Here is a 17,991-nt window from a genome sequence, read left to right as displayed (position 1 = left end):
CACACTGAAAATAAACTATCACTGCTCTGTGTTTCTCCAGTGCATCGACCAGGATTTGTGGTTTGGGTTTTTATTCCTTGTGCAGGGAGGATACTTTTATAATTTGTCGTCGAACTTATAGTACACATACAGATATATATATAACCCCACATCTCTTATCTGCTTCTTGTACACATTATCTAGCGCGGTGTTTCTCAAACTTTTTTGCATTTCCGCAGGCCACCTAGCATCCCACCCCTGGTGACAAAACACATTAAACTTCTCTCTTTAAATACCAGCCATACAAAACAAATCATATTAACGAAACATTATTATTTTACACAGCTATAATTATTTTTTTAGGGGTAGGCATTTAGATCTTAGGGTTATGGTAGTTTAATCAAAGTAGCTTACCTAACGTCATCTTTAAAATAAATATCATGAGTAACATGAATTAATGTCCGAAACAAAAAGGTATCAACGTTGTCACTATATCCGGATCAAGCTGCGTTTGCACCACAGCCCTGCGGACCACCGGGAGGGCCGTCACGAACCACTCACCGGTGGTGCGGAGACCACACTTTGAGAACAACTGGCCTAGAGGAACTAAGCTTATCACAAACAAGCTGCAGAAATAAAAATCTCTAGCAAAGGCAATTTTTTAATCCTCATTTTACGCTCTCGCAAATAAGATGGGAATCTGCTCGTCCCATCACGCCGGCGCACAGCCTTTGCGTCAACCACGCGGATACAAACTCACCAAGATCAATGCCACTAATAACCGTTGGAAGAAAATTAAAAATACTTTGACCGCCAGTGTACATACGAAGTGCAGGTTGCTCAGATTCAAATCTGTAATTGATGAGAAGACCCATCAGAACAATGTAGTCAGACCATCACGTGGCCTACCCCCAAAAAATAAATTATCAATCGTAATTTCAGCTGCAAAAACCGACGTGCTGTGATCCAAATCTCACTTGCCAAGTACACGGCGCCCCGTCCTGCCGTCTGACGCCACGTTTCCCATGGCTTCGACTTCGACGACGCCAACAGGATTTCGCGAACGGCAAACAAAGCCCGAGCACTTGGTCAGCCCCAAAGAAACAGACAAAATCCACACCCGAGTTGGGATTCGAACCAGGGGCCTTCTTGCTGCCGAGGCACAAACATTGCCACCCTAGAGGCCTCGGGGCATGAGCTCCTTAGAATTTTAAACGACTCCAGCAGCTGACGCCACCGCCCCCCTCCCTCCCCCACCATTTTCACGATCCTTGCGCCCGCACCCCCGGCGTGCCGGCGCCGTCCTCGCTCGTGTCCGCGTGGCCCTGGGGGCCTCTGACGGAGAAGTTCGGATCCACGATCGTCCCCTCGTACAGCGCTCGGTTCCTAAGTCGCTCCTGCAGGGACCGCTGCTGAATCCTCATCTTGGCGTTTTGGTATCGGCAATAGAACCTAAGAGAGGGCGTGGGGGGGGGGGAGAGGGCGTGGGGGGGAGAGCAGGCGGTGTGAGCGTGTCCGCAGTCGGAAGCAAGGCTACAACACGCCCGAGCGGTTTCCTGCTCACCGCTGCAGCGCTGCTCTTGTTTCATCTACAGCCCTGAGCCAGTGGGAGAAATTCCTCATTCCAAATATGTACGTTGGAACTTTTTCCGCACCGTACGTAGCCAACCGCGCTAAACGGTGGTGGATAAGTGCCGTCCATAGTATAATCGCCGTTGACTTCCCTAAAAAGCCGTACTCATTTTATACACCATGCTGGGATGATGGGTTCAGGCAAATTCCAATCAGGATTTAAATTCGCAACCTTCCGATTGCAAGCCACTGACTCTACCGCTGAGCCACCAAGGCAGGCGAGTTAATAAACACGTTCCCTTATTCTTTCTTTTGCATCGTTATCTGAATAGCGAATGCCATGATATTGCATTTTTTGTTTAACCAGCTATGGCTGCACGGAGCTTTATGAAACTCACTAAATATGATAAAAGTGATGTTTAGGGTGTTAGGACAATGCTTAGTACCCCGGCCTATAGGACATATTAACCGTGACACTCGCAGTTGCTTGACTTAAGATCTTTAACCACTTTAAGTGCTGATATGATTATCATATATCATTAAATATAAATGCTTAGCCTTTGTAAACTATGATGACGCATTTTGCTCGGTGGAAATGACTCCGTCATCGCAACTCATGCACGCCAAGGCCAAAATAATGAAAAATAAAATTTGAAATAAGGAAAACCACAGACATGGAGCAGCTACACTGAGATTGCGTGACTAACCAAAATAGATGTTAAGGCGAGTCAGAAAACGAGACATGTTTACGCCAAAGTTATCCAAAGCAACATTCGATGTTTATAAAAAGACATGGATTTGGAGAAAGAAAGGCATACCCATCAATGGAGATAAATTAACATTTTAGATTTCTTCACAAGTCATGATAACCAATGTGATTGCGTTAATAAACCATATGAGGCCTTAATGAAGAAGGCTACGACAAAGCAGGGCTCAATATAAAACTGGGGCCAAACAAAATGCGTGTACAGGTCCATCATCCGAAACAACAATCCACGACGCTCCTGCACATGAACCGATCTCAACGCTCCGTCTCTGAAGTGGCCGTCCGCTCGGACGAGTTCCATCCTTTGGCTGCCATTCCACAATCAGTCTCGGCCATCTGCCACTTATTCCGCCGAGCGACTGTGCTCTGCCAAAACCCCCTTAGCTCTTCTGAGCGGGTCGACAAGCGGTCTCCATCTTTGCATTTGTTGTGATCCGCGTATTCCCTTCTCCGTTTCTCAGCGTCAATTGCAAGCGAGCATCTCTCCGTGCTCCTTTGTCTATAAGACGTCAACAGTTACTGGAACTGGACTGCTCCATGCGCCAAGGGATTGGGATTTCCCACCCCTCTATCACGGCAATCAACTCAGCACTGTCCCAGCACTCTCTGAGCATGGCGACATTATCATCGGACTCTCGCTTGCTGTCCACTTATCGCTGAGTCAACGCATCAGCCGGACGTACCGGAACTCCCGAGTGGTGCACGTCACAAGGTAATGTTGCATGCAGCACACGTGTGCTCATGTTGATGACATATATACTCGTTTGTTTACATACGAGTACAAAGTCACCATGTGTGTATTTAACGTTTCTGTAACTTGATTGTAACTGCACTAGGATCAGTCTAAAAATAATCTTCTGGAGCCAACTTTGCACGACAGGGAATTTATTATCCAACAGTGATTCGCGGTTGTGAAATATTTTCAATTTCTCACGTGACGCAGTATGTTTTACTTTTGACGTATATTTGCTTTTCACTGCTGTTACTCTATTTTTGTTCTGTTCTTGTCATTTGGGTGACTCAGGCAACTAGCAGACGAGACTCATGCTGGTCTCTTGGTTAGTTCTCAGCTGGATAAACAAAATCAACTTGAAACTCGATGCTGCGTGCAGTGCACACGCGTGCGAGCGAGCACACACTCACTCACTCACCAGGAGCTCAGGGTGGTGAAGATGAATCCTCCCATCGCGACGTCGCAGGAGCGCCGTACTCGGCCTTCGGGACACGCAGACACACGCACGCGGGCACGGCCGCAGAGTCACCAATCCGTCAGTAGTCGGGTGATTCAGTGACTAAAACTAAACTAAATTATTTTTTATTTTAGCAGATGAGGCCCACGGAGCTGTGTGCTCTTTTTGCAGAAGCGTTCAGGCCACAAATGATAGCTCAACAAAGTGGCTTATCACGTGGACATTTATAGCAGGCTTGGGAGGGAGATGGACTGGTGCAGTGCGGTGTGGGAGGTGTCAGGGTCGGCCTCTATGGAGGAGGCTCGTGAAGGACACTGCTGGTCAGTTGGGGGCAGTCACCCTCCAACAACAACGGAGGGCAGAGGAGTGACGCTCACAACAATGAGCGGAGCACCGGGTGGTTAAAATGCAGAAAGTTGGCACAGGAGGCACAGCTGCTGCATCTGCCAATCATCTCAGTCAGTCAACCCATGGCACCGGAGTCTGTCCCGTGACCTGTCAGCGAGCCTTCGACACTTCACGTGGCCACAAAGTGCACCTGGCCTGGCACAGGCGCGGTGGTGACGTCATCGCCACTTAGTGGCGAGATGGTGGCTGTTGTTGTTGAGGGAGTGAGCCGTACTCGTGAAGAGGAAGTAACTGAGGCCGAAGACGGTGGCTCCCGCGGAGCCGTGCAGCACGCACTCCCTCGCACACGGCGTGTTCTGCACGTCCAGGATGCCCAGCAGCTTGAAGCTCTGTACATTCACACGGAGCACACACGTAGGGGCACGATCAAAAACAGCTGCCATTCTCCACTAAGCGGCAGTGATGTCACCAATGCCGCGCTTGTGCCAGGCTAGGTGGTGCGCTTCGAGGCTTATTGCGTGAAGTATGGATTTCTCGTGACTGGTTCCTGCTGCCTCTGCACCGACCACTAGATCCCAAATGTGCGCCTTCGAGGTCTGTGGGCGTTCGTGAAACGTGGGAATTTCCAAAGCAGGTGTGGGCAGGCTGGCAGGCTCGGTGTAAAACCGTGGTGGCGTGTGGCGGCTGAGGTCAGTTTCCAGCCGTGAGAACAGCAGGGCCACTGGGAGCGTCATAGGCGGTGGTGGAAATGGGACGGAACGCCCCGGAACGCGCCGTGGTGGGAGTGAAAATTTGAACCTTGCGACTGCGTTCCGGAAGAAAGCCATGGGTTATTTTTGTATTCAGTTGACTCACAGATTGACCCCGAGACTAAACAGATTGACCCCGGGACTAAACAGATTGACCCCTAGACTAACAGAGAGACCCACAGACACGCACGGAAATGCACAGACACCAACAGACACGCTCAGAGACCTACGGACACGCTCAAAAAATCCTCAGACATGCACCGAGACCCACATACATGCAGACCCACGACGCTCAGAGACCCACAGACACTCACAGAGACCCAGACACACGCTCAGAGACCCATGGCCAGGCTCAGAGACACGCAGACCCACGACGCTCAGACACCAACAGACACTCACAGACACCCACGGAGATCCTCAGACACGCTCAGAGACCCATAGTCAGGCTCAGGGACCAACATGCGGAGCAAGGGGGGGAATCATGTGTGTTCTCCCAATATTGCCTTTACATTTCCAGCCCTGGTAATAGTTGTTACACAAGCACAGTCAGCCTGCTGCGGGATGTCAAGATGGGTTGTATGTTGAACTTCTTTCGCACCGCACGTAGCCAACCGTGCTAATCGGAGGCGCGGAGCTGGCCTGGACTAGCACATGAACCCTCACAAGATGACCACAACAGACCAAGGCCAACACGAACATGGGCGTCCCTGTCCAATACAAACTCCATGGATATTTATCCCAGGGTGCCTAAATACCGGTTTATATTCAGCGCCTTGAGATGTATTTACAGTAGTCGCTTCAATTCCCCACGCTTATTAATTACACGCATTGTATAATTCTGCGTTGAACTAGAACCAGTATCGAGTCGAGCTAGTCCGTCGACTGCTGCTGCCGCCGACGAGACGAATCTTCACGTGAACACGAGTGAGCAGTTTTCGTGCTCCGGGTCGATGCCGCTGCAACGCTTCACTCGCACAAGGCCGCGGGGCCGACGGGCTGCGTGAGCAACGCAGAGGCAGGTGCCGTGAGGGGACCGAGTTGCCTGCTCAGCCTCAGCGATAGGATCGCCTGAACCCGTCTCTCCTCTTCCATAGGACTACGTGACCCCCACGCGTGACCCCCACGGTGTGACCTCCCGACGTGACCCCTACCCCCGGGCGTGACCCCCACTCCCGGGCGTGACCCCCACCCCCGGGCGTGACTCCCCCCCCCTGGCGTGACCCCTACGGCGTGACCCCCCAGCGTGACCCCCTCACGGCGTGACCTCCCTGACGTGACCCCCCGGCGTGACCCCCCCCCCACGATGTGACCTCCCGGCGTGACCTCCCGGCGTGATCCCCACGGCGTGATCCCCACGGCGTGACCCCCACCCCCGGGCGTGACCTTGCGCGGAGCCTCTGCCGATGTCTCCTCGGTGCTCATGGCGGCGCGGGAAGACGACGGCGGCGGTGGTGGTGACGACGAAGACGGCGAACTCGTCACCACGTGACCTCGCCACCACGTGACTAACAACGCGTGGGCAGCGCGAGACTCGGTGGGGGGAAGCGCGCGCGGCGATGACGTGGGGCGCGTGACGTCAGGGGAGGAGGGGCCCAGCGCGAGTGGGAGGGGGGATGGGTGTGGGGGGGGCACGTGGGGGAGGGGGCTGGGTGGGGGGTTGTCAGAATCAGAATCTTTATTTTTTACCAGAGGTGTGGACTCGAGTCATGTGACTTGGACTCGAGTCAGACTCGAGTCATGAATTTGATGACTTGCGACTCGACTTGGACTTGCATAACAATGACTTTGTCCCACCTATGAGATGTGGACTCGAGTCATGTGACTTGGACTCGAGTCAGACTCGAGTCATGAATTTGATGACTTGCGACTCGACTTGGACTTGCATAACAATGACTTTGTCCCACCTATGTTTTTTACTGGAAAAATCCGATGGGCTGTAAAGCTCTTTTTCACAGACGTCCAGTAGGTGCGGGTCAGAAAGACACAAAAACCGAAAGGAGTGCAAAGTAGAGGAAAGTTAAGCAAGCCACTGAATATAAATACGTACACAAGTACACATTGCATCACTACATTCGTTTTCACACAAAGTGCTTGCCACAAATTAACCACACCCAGCGAACTCCGGTCATCCTCGCAGTAGCAGTGGCTATTGGCCAACCATCGCTTCCGCGGCCGTCTGGAACGCTCTCCCTTCCGATATTCGGAAGCCACTGGAGCTATTAACTTTTAAATAGGGATAAAAAAAATGCATTTCTTTAGAACTGCTTTTTTCTATTTAATGTATTGTCCTTCCCCCACACCTCCGATTATAATTATCACGGTTGGCTACGTACGGAGCAAAAGAAGTTCAACATAAATACGCACATACATGTGTACGCTCCAGAGCCTGCTTGCTTCATTAGATGCTGGAAAGCCGAGAGTCTGATGGACTAATATACACTACATGCAATGTTACAACTTGCTTTTAATCCCAATGCAGATATTGTACTTCTCAAGAAGCTGCTCTTTAGATAAAGCCAGTTGCTGACAGCTCCAGTAGAAAACCTGCTTCTCTTGCAAAGGAGACTGTCCTTGTCTCTTGCTCAAACCCCTGAAGAGGTTGGTTCTGATGCTTCACATTTAAGGTGAAGCCACGGTGGTGAGATATTAACTACCTCGCCTGGTATACAGGAGGTCGTGGGTGTCTCATTCTCCCCGCGGTCGCTGGATTTTCCTCTGGGTCCTCAAGTTTTCCCCTCCACAATTAGAATCAGCGTGCTGCTAAAAATGTCCACGTGATAAGCCACTTCGTTGAGTTTTAATTTGTGACCAGGTCGCTTCTGAAAAAGAGCTACAGAGCTCAATGGACCCTTACCTAGTAAATTATTTAAAAAAAGTTTAAAGTTTACTTGAGTGTGAAACATGTTAGACGTCCAATTTGCCAAATTGTACTTGATAAAACATGTTTCTACTGTCGTCTGGGCCTAACCATGTCCAAAGTTGTGCAATTGCTGTTTGCTCTTGTAGAGCCCTCTAACGTGAGTCTTCATTGAAAACAAGATGTATAGGGGCCGTCCATAAATGACGTAACGCACCTAGGGGGGGGGGGGGTGTCAGACATTTGTGACGATGTGTGACGAGGGGGGGGGGTTGAGAAATGTGACGTCACGTAAAAATGCGCAACTTTAAATAAATATAGACAACACGTTCTACTTAATTAAATAAGACTTTTTAATAAATGTTTTCTCCTACAACATCAGAGTGCAGCGGCACATTAAATACGCACTACAATGACCATAGTTGAAAGCGATTTGAAGCATGGAAATATGGTTTTGGGGGGGGGGGGCAGAGCTTTGTGACGTCATATTTGAGGGGGGGGGGGTCTGACTTTTTGTGACGCCGTGTGACGAGGGGGGGGGGGTCAAAAATCGTCCAAAATCGCGTGACGTCATTTATGGACGGCCCCTAAATCTCAACGGCCTCTCGTCTGGCTGATATAAAGTTTACTGAATTAATAAATGAACGTCCCCACTCTGAACAGCAATCACAACAATCACAAGAGAGAGAGAGAGGGTCACAGATCACAAGCGTTTATTGAGTTTTTTATTATTATACAGTATATAGACTTCAATTTCGATTTAAAGCTTTCGTGACCGCAGGGATTCATCTTCTTGGTTCTTTCGGTAAAGTCACGTAGAATGGAAATAATAAAATAATAAAAATAAAACATAATAAAATAATTCTCACGACGTTTCGGCCACTGAATGACTCTGTCTTCTCGACAGACCTATTCTTCACCTGAGGACGGCTGCTTGCGTTGTGGCCGAAACGTCGTGAGAATTATTTTATTATGTTTTATTTTATTATTTCCCTTCTACGTGACTTTACCGAAAGAACCAAGAAGATCACCTGGAGTTTGCTGTTCCTCCTCCGTTAAAGGAATGCGGACGACGGCACTTTATCGTATGGGCCATGGTTTGGGTTGCATGGCCATAGCGGCACTGTGGCGTTGTCTTCAAAGAATCGCTACGTGTCTCTATGCATCTCTATGAGTCGATGCGTGTCTATATGCATCTCTATAGGTCTCTAAGTGGTCACTGTGGGTCTCTGTGGGTTTACTACGTGGGTTGCATGTCCACAATGGGACAACGGTGACTTGTGTACACGAAGCTGAAGCATACATAAAGTGGCGTGGATTAAATGTCGTTGGATTTCCCTTCACCCCGAGGAAGGATTGTCGACACTAGACAGTAAAATGGAAGCTTGCCGGTGACTCGAGCTCCGAGAGAGTGAGATCTTGTGCTTCGACAACGTTTCCCGAAATGTCTTCGCCGTGAAGTAATACATCACGGGGTCAAAGCAGCAATTGGTGCTCACGAGGCAATGCGAGACGATATCCGCCACTCGGATCGCGCACTCTGCGGAGCAGCTGGGCACGTGACCCAGCCGCATGGCTCTGTACAGGGGCAGCACCGCGTGGAACGGCACGAAGCAAAACACGAACAGAGATACGTTCACGACGATCATCGCCATGATCCTGTGCTTGTCGGACGCGTCGTTGCGCATCGTCCGCGGCCTGTGCAGCTCAGCGAGGACGGCGCACGAGCAGCACAGGATGACGGCGAGGCACGTGAAGCAGATTGTCCCTGCGGCCACGATCACCCACAGCAGGAAGGAATCCCACGAACGCTTGGAGAAGCTTTCGAAGCATTTCGGCTCCTCGGAATCGGTGAGAGGTCTGACGAGCAGGCTCGAGCTCGCCCCGACGGTGAAGACCCACACGGCGAAGGAGGCAAACTTCGCGTACCGGGGCCGACGCGCTGAGCGCGAAGAGATCGGGTGAACAATGGCGAGGAAGCGATCGATGCTGATGAACGCCATGAAGAAAGCTCCACCGTACAGGTTGACATAGAATGCGGCGGTACAAATTCGGCAGAAGACCTCGGTGAACGGCCATGTCCCCCTGTGGTAGTAATAAATCTTGAACGGGAGCGTGAACACCAGGAACATGTCGGTGAAAGCCAGGTTCATCATGAAGATGACCGTCCCCAAATTACGACTCTGCAGCTGGAAGAATCCCCAGAGCGCGACTCCGTTGAGGGCCAGGCCCACGATGAACACCGCGCTGTACGTGGACACGAAGAGCGTCCGCTTGAGTCCCCGGTAGTCGCACGCGCAGCCCTCCGTGACGTTCCCGGGGACTCCGCTCGCGTTCGCCTGCATCGCGGGCTCGCCTCGGGCTTCCCTCGCGCTCCGCTCGGCTTCGGCACACGAATCCTGAAGTTCGGGAATATTCGGCAGGGAAAAGGAACAGATTGGGGTATACCGGTGGTGTGCGGTAACAATAAATAAACAACTCTTTTTTGATAATTATTATACTGGTAGGAACCACCTGGTTCCACCAGCCCACAGGGGATTATTGTGTCCGTCTGTCCATCGTCACAAATATCTGACCCCCCCCCCCAGGTGCGTGACGTCATTTATGGACGGTCCCTAAGTTCGAGCGGCACGTAGTCATACTTCAGTGTTAATTGTTCGGGTAATGGATTTATTCATGAGAGTGGAGGTTCAGGATATTGGCTCGCTTGATTTATCCCAGATATTTACGTATGCTTGCAACCAAGTAAGCACAATTGTACCCGATCTCATTGCCTCTCAGAAGCTAAGCAGGTCTTTCAGCCTGGTTAGCACGTGAATGGGTGGCGACCAGGGCTTGCCGGGTGCTTTAGACGTGGGGTTGCGAGGTGCGGCCAAGAGATGGCGGTGCTGTGTGTGTGCTTGGTTCTCTCTGGGTTCTCCAGTTTCTCTTTGGTTCTTTCGGTGAAGCCACGTATAAAGATAAAATAATAAATTAAATACTAGCTTACGACGTTTCGATTGCAACACAAGCAATCATCATCAGGTATAAATTCATCATCAGGTATAAATTCATTTATACCTGATGATGATTGCTTGTGTTGCAATCGAAACGTCGTATGCTATTATTTAATTTATTATTTTATCTTTATACATGACTTTACCGAAATAACCAAAGAGTAATTCCTGCAGTCACGAAAGCTCCAAATTAAGATTTCTCCAGTTTCCTTCCCACTCGTTCATGGAATCGACCAAACATCATCCCGATGCAGGACCGTCCTGACAAACGAGTCCTAAAAAGTCAGATATTCCTACTGGACATCTGTCAAAAAGAGCTTAATAGCTCATCGGATTCCTCCAGTATAAATACACATTCTGATAATGGAAATATCAAATCAGTTTTACGTAACGCAGTCAAACAAAGAGACCTCACTTGAAGGCGAAGATGCTGCAGTGATGTTACGATTAGGACACTGGGTCTCCTCGCTAAGCATTTTAAACTATGGTGCAAGTAGGGCTCTTAAAGCTCCCCTCACGCCCCACCTCTGTCCACCCAAAATTCTATTAAACCAGGACACCTCGCTGATCTCATTCTAGCTTTGAAGTTTTCGTGACTGCAAGGATCCATACTCTTTGGTTCTCTCGGTAAAGTCACGTAGGTGAAAAAAAAAGAATTAAAAAAATAGTGATTTAATTTTATTATTTCTATTTTTATTCTTTTTTCACCTCGTTGATCTCATTAAGGAGCATGAACCATCACTGCCAACTCCGCTCATCCTCGCAGCAGCAGTAGCAGCAGCGGCCTTTGGCTGGCCATGCGCTTCCACGGCCACCTGGAACACTCTTCTGTCCGATATTCGGAAGCCACTGGAGCCGTGCACTTTTAAATCATCTAAGATTAAAAACTAAAATCTTCAGAACTGCCTTTTGGGTTTAGTTTGTTGTCCTTCCCCCGCACCTCCGACTAGCACGGCTGGCTATGTACGGTGCGAAAGAAGTTCAACATACATTGTAAATTAATACACCGCAGCTGATCGCCAGATCGCGTGTGGTGGGGTAATATGGTGGTACTCGCACTTTCCCCAAGATATCTGACCATCCTGGAAGAGTAGGCCTAAAGTCTGGCAGCAGTGGCGCGAGCGAGCAATTGCAAGGCTGCACCGTCGCCTGTGATATTGTAAAGCAGCCACATTGCTGCATTTGTAGCGGTGTCCATGGCCTGCGGGGCCAATTGCGGCCCCTGGTGGCCTTTGGTGCGGCCCCTGACGTGCGGCCACGCCGACAAACAAATTGTGAAAACACCCCCCATCATCATCATCATCGTCGTGCTGCTGTCAACCCATCAATGGATTCAAATGTGTGGCGGCCCTCAAGCTGATGATGTATTATAGGCTAACGTGCAGATGTAGATGCCACTGGTTCTTCACGTTCTGCAGATGTAGATGCCACTGGTTCTTCATGTTCTGCAGATGTAGATGTCACTGGTTCTTCGTGTTTTGCAGATGTAAATGCCACTGGTTCTTCATGTTCTGCAGATGTAGATGTCACTGGTTCTTCGTGTTCTGCAGATGTAGATGCCACTGGTTCTTTACGCTCTGTAGATGTAGATGCCACTGGTTCTTCACGTTCTGCAGATGTAGATGCCACTGGTTCTTCACGTTCTGCAGATGTTGATGCCACTGGTTCTTCACGTTCTGCAGATGTAGATGCCACTGGTTCATCACGTTCTGCAGATGTAGATGCCACTGGTTCTTCACGTTCTGCAGATGTAGATGCCACTGGTTCTTCACGTTCTGCAGATGTAGATGCCACTGGTTCTTCACGTTCTGTAGATGTAGATGCCCCTGGTTCTTCACGTTCTTCAGATGTAGATGCCACTGGTTCTTCATGTTCTGCAGATGTAGATGTCACTGGTTCTTCGTGTTCTGCAGATGTAGATGCCACTGGTTCTTTACGCTCTGTAGATGTAGATGCCACTGGTTCTTCACGTTCTGCAGATGTAGATGCCACTGGTTCTTCACGTTCTGCAGATGTTGATGCCACTGGTTCTTCACGTTCTGCAGATGTAGATGCCACTGGTTCTTCACGTTCTGCAGATGTAGATGCCACTGGTTCTTCACGTTCTGCAGATGTAGATGCCACTGGTTCTTCACGTTCTGCAGATGTAGATGCCACTGGTTCTTCACGTTCTGCAGATGTAGATGCCACTGGTTCTTCACGTTCTGCAGATGTAGATGCCACTGGTTCTTCATGTTCTGCAGATGTAGATGCCACTGGTTCTTCATGTTCTGCAGATGTAGATGCCACTGGTTCTTCACGTTCTGCAGATGTAGATGCCACTGGTTCTTCATGTTCTGCAGATGTAGATGCCACTGGTTCTTCATGTTCTGCAGATGTAGATGCCACTGGTTCTTCACGTTCTGCAGATGTAGATGCCACTGGTTCTTCATGTTCTGCAGATGTAGATGCCACTGGTTCTTTACGTTTTACAGATGTAGATGCCACTGGTTCTTCATATTGTGTAGATGTAGATGCCACCACCACCATCTATTGCACGACGGTTGAACTTACGACTCTCGGTCCGAACAGGCAACTGGACATACGGACCATCTTTGTTCGTATCTCTTAAAGTTCGTGAGTCGAATGATGTTCGTAAGTAGAGGAGTCTCTGTATTCTGACTTGCACACGGCCCGTGTGATTCCTTCAGCAGCGAGAAGCCGCGCCCACGTTCCCCGCGGCCACAGCGCGGCTCTGCGGTCAGCGCGTCTGAGCTGGCACCGACAAATTTAACTTTTTGGGAACCGGGGATTCATTCGCCCGCGATTAAACTCCGCGAAGCGTAGCTGAGCCCAGCCACCCATGACTATGCAGACGACAACAGCGACAACACCACCGACACGTAAACATCGTTTTAGGTTCAAGATGCACTGATTCTGGTCAAAATGTCAGCTCTGGTGATTATAACTATTGGTCTGGATGTCACGTGACGGAGATGACTTTCTAGCAGAGCAGGCGCTAGGGAGGGCTGCTGGGTTGAGCCTTTCACCACCAAACGTGCCGTGGGGTAACCACCCAGGCTTACTCTGATCGAGCGGACTTCTTCTTATTCGTATGGCTGGCGAAGCAGTTGTAGTTTTATATTCTTGGTTCTTTCGGTAAAGTCACGTAGAATGGAATTAATAAAATAATAAAAATAAAACATAATAAAATAATTCTCACGACGTTTCGGCCACAACGTCGTGAGAATTGTATTTTATTATGTTTTATTTTTATTATTTTATTATTTCCATTCTACGTGACTTTACCGAAAGAACCAAGAAGATGAATCCCTGCAGTCACGAAAGCTTTAAATCAAAATTCAGTTGTAGTTTGATGTCGAGGTTCGCGATCCATTCAGCGGATTCAGGCTTCCTGGACAGAAGCTTCCTCTCCTTCACTCAGCTGCCCTCATATGGAACTGCCTCGCCAATGAACGCATTTGTCAGCGAGATCACCGATTCTGGTCTCCGGGCCTTCAAAATGCCGAGCAGCACGTGGGGACGTCGCCTGACGTCACCGCACGCCTCGTGGGGACCGAGTCTTTGAGCTGCAGCGAACCCAACGATTACGCCGATTAGATGTGCTCATGTCTGATACGGCGGTTGTTCACAATTGCATCCAATAATAAAAGGTTGCTTCGAAGTGAGTCCCTGTCACGGTGCCCCCCCCTCCTCCCCACACGACTCGACTGCCCCCCCCACCCCCATCGGTGATGATCTGGGACCAGCCCTCACTGCATCTGACAATCATTTCTGTCATCCAAATCGCCTGTGATTCTTCGGGGAAGCTGTTGGAAAGACACAGATTGCAGCTGTCCTAGTTCCGTATGACTGGATGTATGGTTGAGTTAACAAATAAGTGTCGACATAGAAATATACTGTAGTGGTCTGCGTCGGGAACGTTGCCAGAACGAGATTGCATTGAGCTGATTAAAGGAATAAAAACGGTGGCATTTATTTCCGAACGGTTATGTAGCCTTACAGAATGGCATGCATTTTAATAGCAAAATTTCCATCTAAATGTATAACCCAAGAAGGAATATTCCTAAGGTGAAACTGTAGAAATGGCATATGAACTGAACCGTGTACTTCTATTCAGCCTGCAGAGAAGACACGAGGAATTGAACGTGAATGAATATTCAACTCTTATTTCCTACTTCTCTGGAAGGAACCTTAACATTTATTTATTTTAAATTCGTTATACCATCAGTATTCAACAATGCGAGTTGAACCGCATCAACTCCACAAACCATGGCAGTAGATGCCTGATGCACAAATTGAAAAAAAAAAACCTCTCCAGCAGTGTGCGACTATTGTCATCCAGAACAGACCGTGCAACGTATAATGAATGGCCCGATGCCCGATCCACAAATAAGAAGGAGACATCACAGCGATGATTTAATCCGCTGCTCCAGACGCGGTTGTCTGGCTGGACCAGCTGAATGTCAAACTGAAGTCGTGTTGCTCTGCATCCACATCAGCAGCAGCCATAAGAAAGAAGAGGGCATCCCTATCACTACCCCAACCCCTATCAATACCCCTATCACTACCCCAACCCCTATCAATACCCCTATCACTACCCCAACCCCTATCACTACCCCTATCACTACCCCAACCCCTATCAATACCCCTATCACTACCCCAACCCCTATCAATACCCCTATCACTACCCCAACCCCTATCACTACCCCTATCACTACCCCAACCCCTATCAATACCCCAACCCTTATCACTACTCCAACCCCTATCACTACCCCAACCCCTATCACTACCCCAACCCCTATCACTACCCCAACCCCTATCACTACCCAACCCCTATCACTACCCCAACCCCTATCCCAACCCCTATCACTACCCCAACCCCTATCACTACCCCAACCCCTATCACTACCCCAACCCCTATCACTACCCAACCCCTATCACTACCCCAACCCCTATCCCAACCCCTATTACTACCCAAACCCCTATCACTACCCCAGCCCCTATCACTACCCAAACCCCTATCACCACCCCAACCCCTATCACTACCCAACCCCCATCACTACCGCAACCCCTATCACTACCCCTGCCCCTATCACTACCCCAACCCCTATCACTACCCCAACCCCCATCACTACCCCAAACCCTATCACTACCCCTGCCCCTATCACTACCGCAACCCCTATCACTACCCCTGCCCCTATCACTACCCCAATCCCTATCACTACCTATGTCACTAACCCAGAACAGGCTGTACAATAGATAACGACGCAATGCCCCGATCCACAAATACGGAGACATCGCAGCGATACACTAATCCGCTACGACTCCTGCTAACGCGCTTGTCTGCTGGCTTGACCACCTGAAGGTGACATTGTAGTCGTGTTGCTCTGCATCTACAGCAGCAGCAGTAGCAGCAGCCACACGACAGGCTGAAGTATTCAGTGATCCACGATTGCGTGGGTTGCAAAGCTTGCGTTGCCGAAATCTCCCTGTATTTACAATACGCGTCCACTTTCCAGGATCCATGAAGCTTGAAAAAATAACTCGGAACAATGAGCAGGGGTAGTGGGAATAAAACGATCACACGCGAGCCACGATCCAGCAGCACTTTAACTATTAAGCACAGAACACTCCACCCATCAGTAACACTAACACGTCGTACTAACACGACCCATGGTGTCGCAGCACTAATACTTAGAGCGCAGAGTAACCCTCCCGGCAGTAACTTGTGACAACACGAGGATGCGACTCTACTTGGAAGATGGCATTGGCTGTACATCTGTGAACCGACACACGTACGATTTAAATGTAATCGTGCAATCCAATTCGGCCAGGAAGCTCAGCGGTAGAGCAGACGCAGAAAGTTAACGGTTGCGAGATCAAATGTTGGTCGTGGGTTGGCTCAGCCAAGCATCCCTCCGCGGTCGATAAAATAGTGTACCACTTCGTGGGGAAGTCACAAGAGTGGTTTGCCCGAGATGGCGAGACTCGCCCGATGGGAATTTCCCTCACTGGCTCAGGGCTGTAAACAGATGAGCACTGCTTCAATGCTCATTTCAGCCAGAACCCACCTTGTTTAACATGAACTTTATACCGTTGGTACCTCATTTGCCAGTAAAAAATATGATGTTTTTTTACCCTTTTATCTGGCAACAAAACTGACACTTTTTTTGCATTATGACTGCAGGTATTGTGGTCTATGCAAACATGACTCCTCGTAAAAACGGTGTCAGTTTTGTTGCCAGATAAAATGGTAAAAAAACAATTATGAACTGTATAGATTGAAGCACTATTAACATATATTTGTAAGTTTGTTTACAAAAATAAAAAGCCTTTGAGTTAGAGTCAAATCGCGGTGCGGTTTAGGCGCGACTTTATATATAAAAAGCAAGCCGTTAGTAAACTGCAGCTTTTGAAACCATTTCACGTATTTTTGAACGCAGTAATTTTTCGTGACCGTAGACGAATTATAATGTCGGCAAGTAGCAGCAACTCACCCTGCCCGCTGGCCGGTCACGATGGATCTCTCGCTGGGGCCCTTCACGAGTCGGTGAAGTCTTGTTGGGTGTGGCCACCTGCCCCGGTGTGCACATATGTCGTGAATGCGTGGTGAGTGTGAGTGGTGAGTGTGTGTGGTGAGTGTGAGTGTGTGTGGTGAGTGTGAGTGGTGAGTGTGTGTGGTGAGTGTGAGTGTGTGTGGTGAGTGTGTGGGGGCAGTGTGGGGAGCGGCAGTGTTGCGGTTAGCGCTACGCTGCGCTACGAACCCGGCGACCCGAGTTCGATTCCCGCTCACGAGCCAAACACCAGTGACAATTATCTGAACCGGTCCTGGGCCTCCCCTAGGTCCACTTAGCTTCAAATGAGTACCTGGTGGAGTGTGTAAACAAATGTATCGCCACTGCCGTGCCGGGCTTCGTGGGTTCTTGCTAAGAGCCCCTGCCCCGACAGTCTGTTACGGGAGATCTTCGCCTATTTTTGTGGAGTAGTAACAAGTCAGCAAACCACGGAAGTGCGCTCAAACCACACCGCTCCACCCACCCACAAATCGGCAAATAATCAAATTGTGAATTATTCGAAATCTACTTACAAGAATGCTGCTTCGCTGCGCTGCAGTGAGCGTCAAATGTCAAAAACGTGGCCATTGGGGCTGTCAGTGGTGAGCTGAACTACAACTGGATAAATTAACATCTTTAACCCGGTGCCTCATCCTTCATACCATACTCATTTTGATTAATCAATATCGCTAACAGCAACTCTACACGCAATCAGTATTACTCATACGAATATCAAGTGTGGAAAAACCACGCTTATGCATGGGATTGCGCAACGCTTTCCCACTTGCTGGGATCCACGGCAATATGCGCGCTGATTCTATAAACGCTGCGTTACAAGAGGCGCTGATAAGAAAACTTAAAGTTGCGTGTCAAGCCTCCAGATGAAATCAACAGGCGATGATGTCGATCCGCGCGCCAGAGGCCGGCGAACCGAATTGTTTTGTTTTGTCTGTGGGTGGAGATATCGTGGCCGGGAT

General features: G+C 49.4%; 2 protein-coding genes across 2 annotated transcripts; both read right to left on the bottom strand.

Annotated features, from left to right (window-relative positions):
* Positions 1-54: 54 nt before the first annotated feature.
* COX20 (cytochrome c oxidase assembly factor COX20) lies at positions 55-6,114 on the bottom strand. The gene is made up of 4 exons (XM_078878691.1): positions 5,988-6,114; positions 4,130-4,244; positions 3,469-3,532; positions 55-1,431 (listed from the first exon to the last, which is right to left on the bottom strand). Exons 1-4 carry the CDS (start codon positions 6,024-6,026, stop codon positions 1,242-1,244), a joined length of 408 nt encoding a protein of 135 aa, XP_078734817.1. The 5' UTR covers positions 6,027-6,114; the 3' UTR covers positions 55-1,241.
* A 2,687-nt stretch (positions 6,115-8,801) lies between these two features.
* LOC144948845 (lysophosphatidic acid receptor 6-like) lies at positions 8,802-16,989 on the bottom strand. The gene is made up of 2 exons (XM_078878495.1): positions 16,958-16,989; positions 8,802-9,860 (listed from the first exon to the last, which is right to left on the bottom strand). Exon 2 carries the CDS (start codon positions 9,804-9,806, stop codon positions 8,802-8,804), a length of 1,005 nt encoding a protein of 334 aa, XP_078734621.1. The 5' UTR covers positions 9,807-9,860; positions 16,958-16,989.
* Between the last annotated feature and the right edge of the window lie 1,002 nt (positions 16,990-17,991).

The sequence above is a fragment of the Lampetra fluviatilis genome, chromosome 51 (assembly GCF_964198595.1).
Source record: "Lampetra fluviatilis chromosome 51, kcLamFluv1.1, whole genome shotgun sequence".
Taxonomy (NCBI): Eukaryota; Metazoa; Chordata; class Hyperoartia; order Petromyzontiformes; family Petromyzontidae; genus Lampetra; species Lampetra fluviatilis.
This window is presented reverse-complemented; position numbering and strand designations above follow the sequence as displayed.

What these genes read in the sequence shown, in the direction of transcription:
- COX20 (XM_078878691.1), bottom strand. Translation starts at nt 6,026, where the DNA reads ATGAGCACCGAGGAGACATCGGCAGAGGCTCCGCGCAAG. An exon ending in CAGTTACTTCCTCTTCACGA is followed by an intron (nt 3,533 to 4,129) that starts GTACGGCTCACT and finishes CGTGTCCCGAAG; the next exon opens with GCCGAGTACGGCGCTCCTGC. An exon ending in TTCACCACCCTGAGCTCCTG is followed by an intron (nt 1,432 to 3,468) that starts GTGAGTGAGTGA and finishes GCCCTCTCTTAG; the next exon opens with GTTCTATTGCCGATACCAAA.
- LOC144948845 (XM_078878495.1), bottom strand. Translation starts at nt 9,806, where the DNA reads ATGCAGGCGAACGCGAGCGGAGTCCCCGGGAACGTCACGGAGGGCTGC.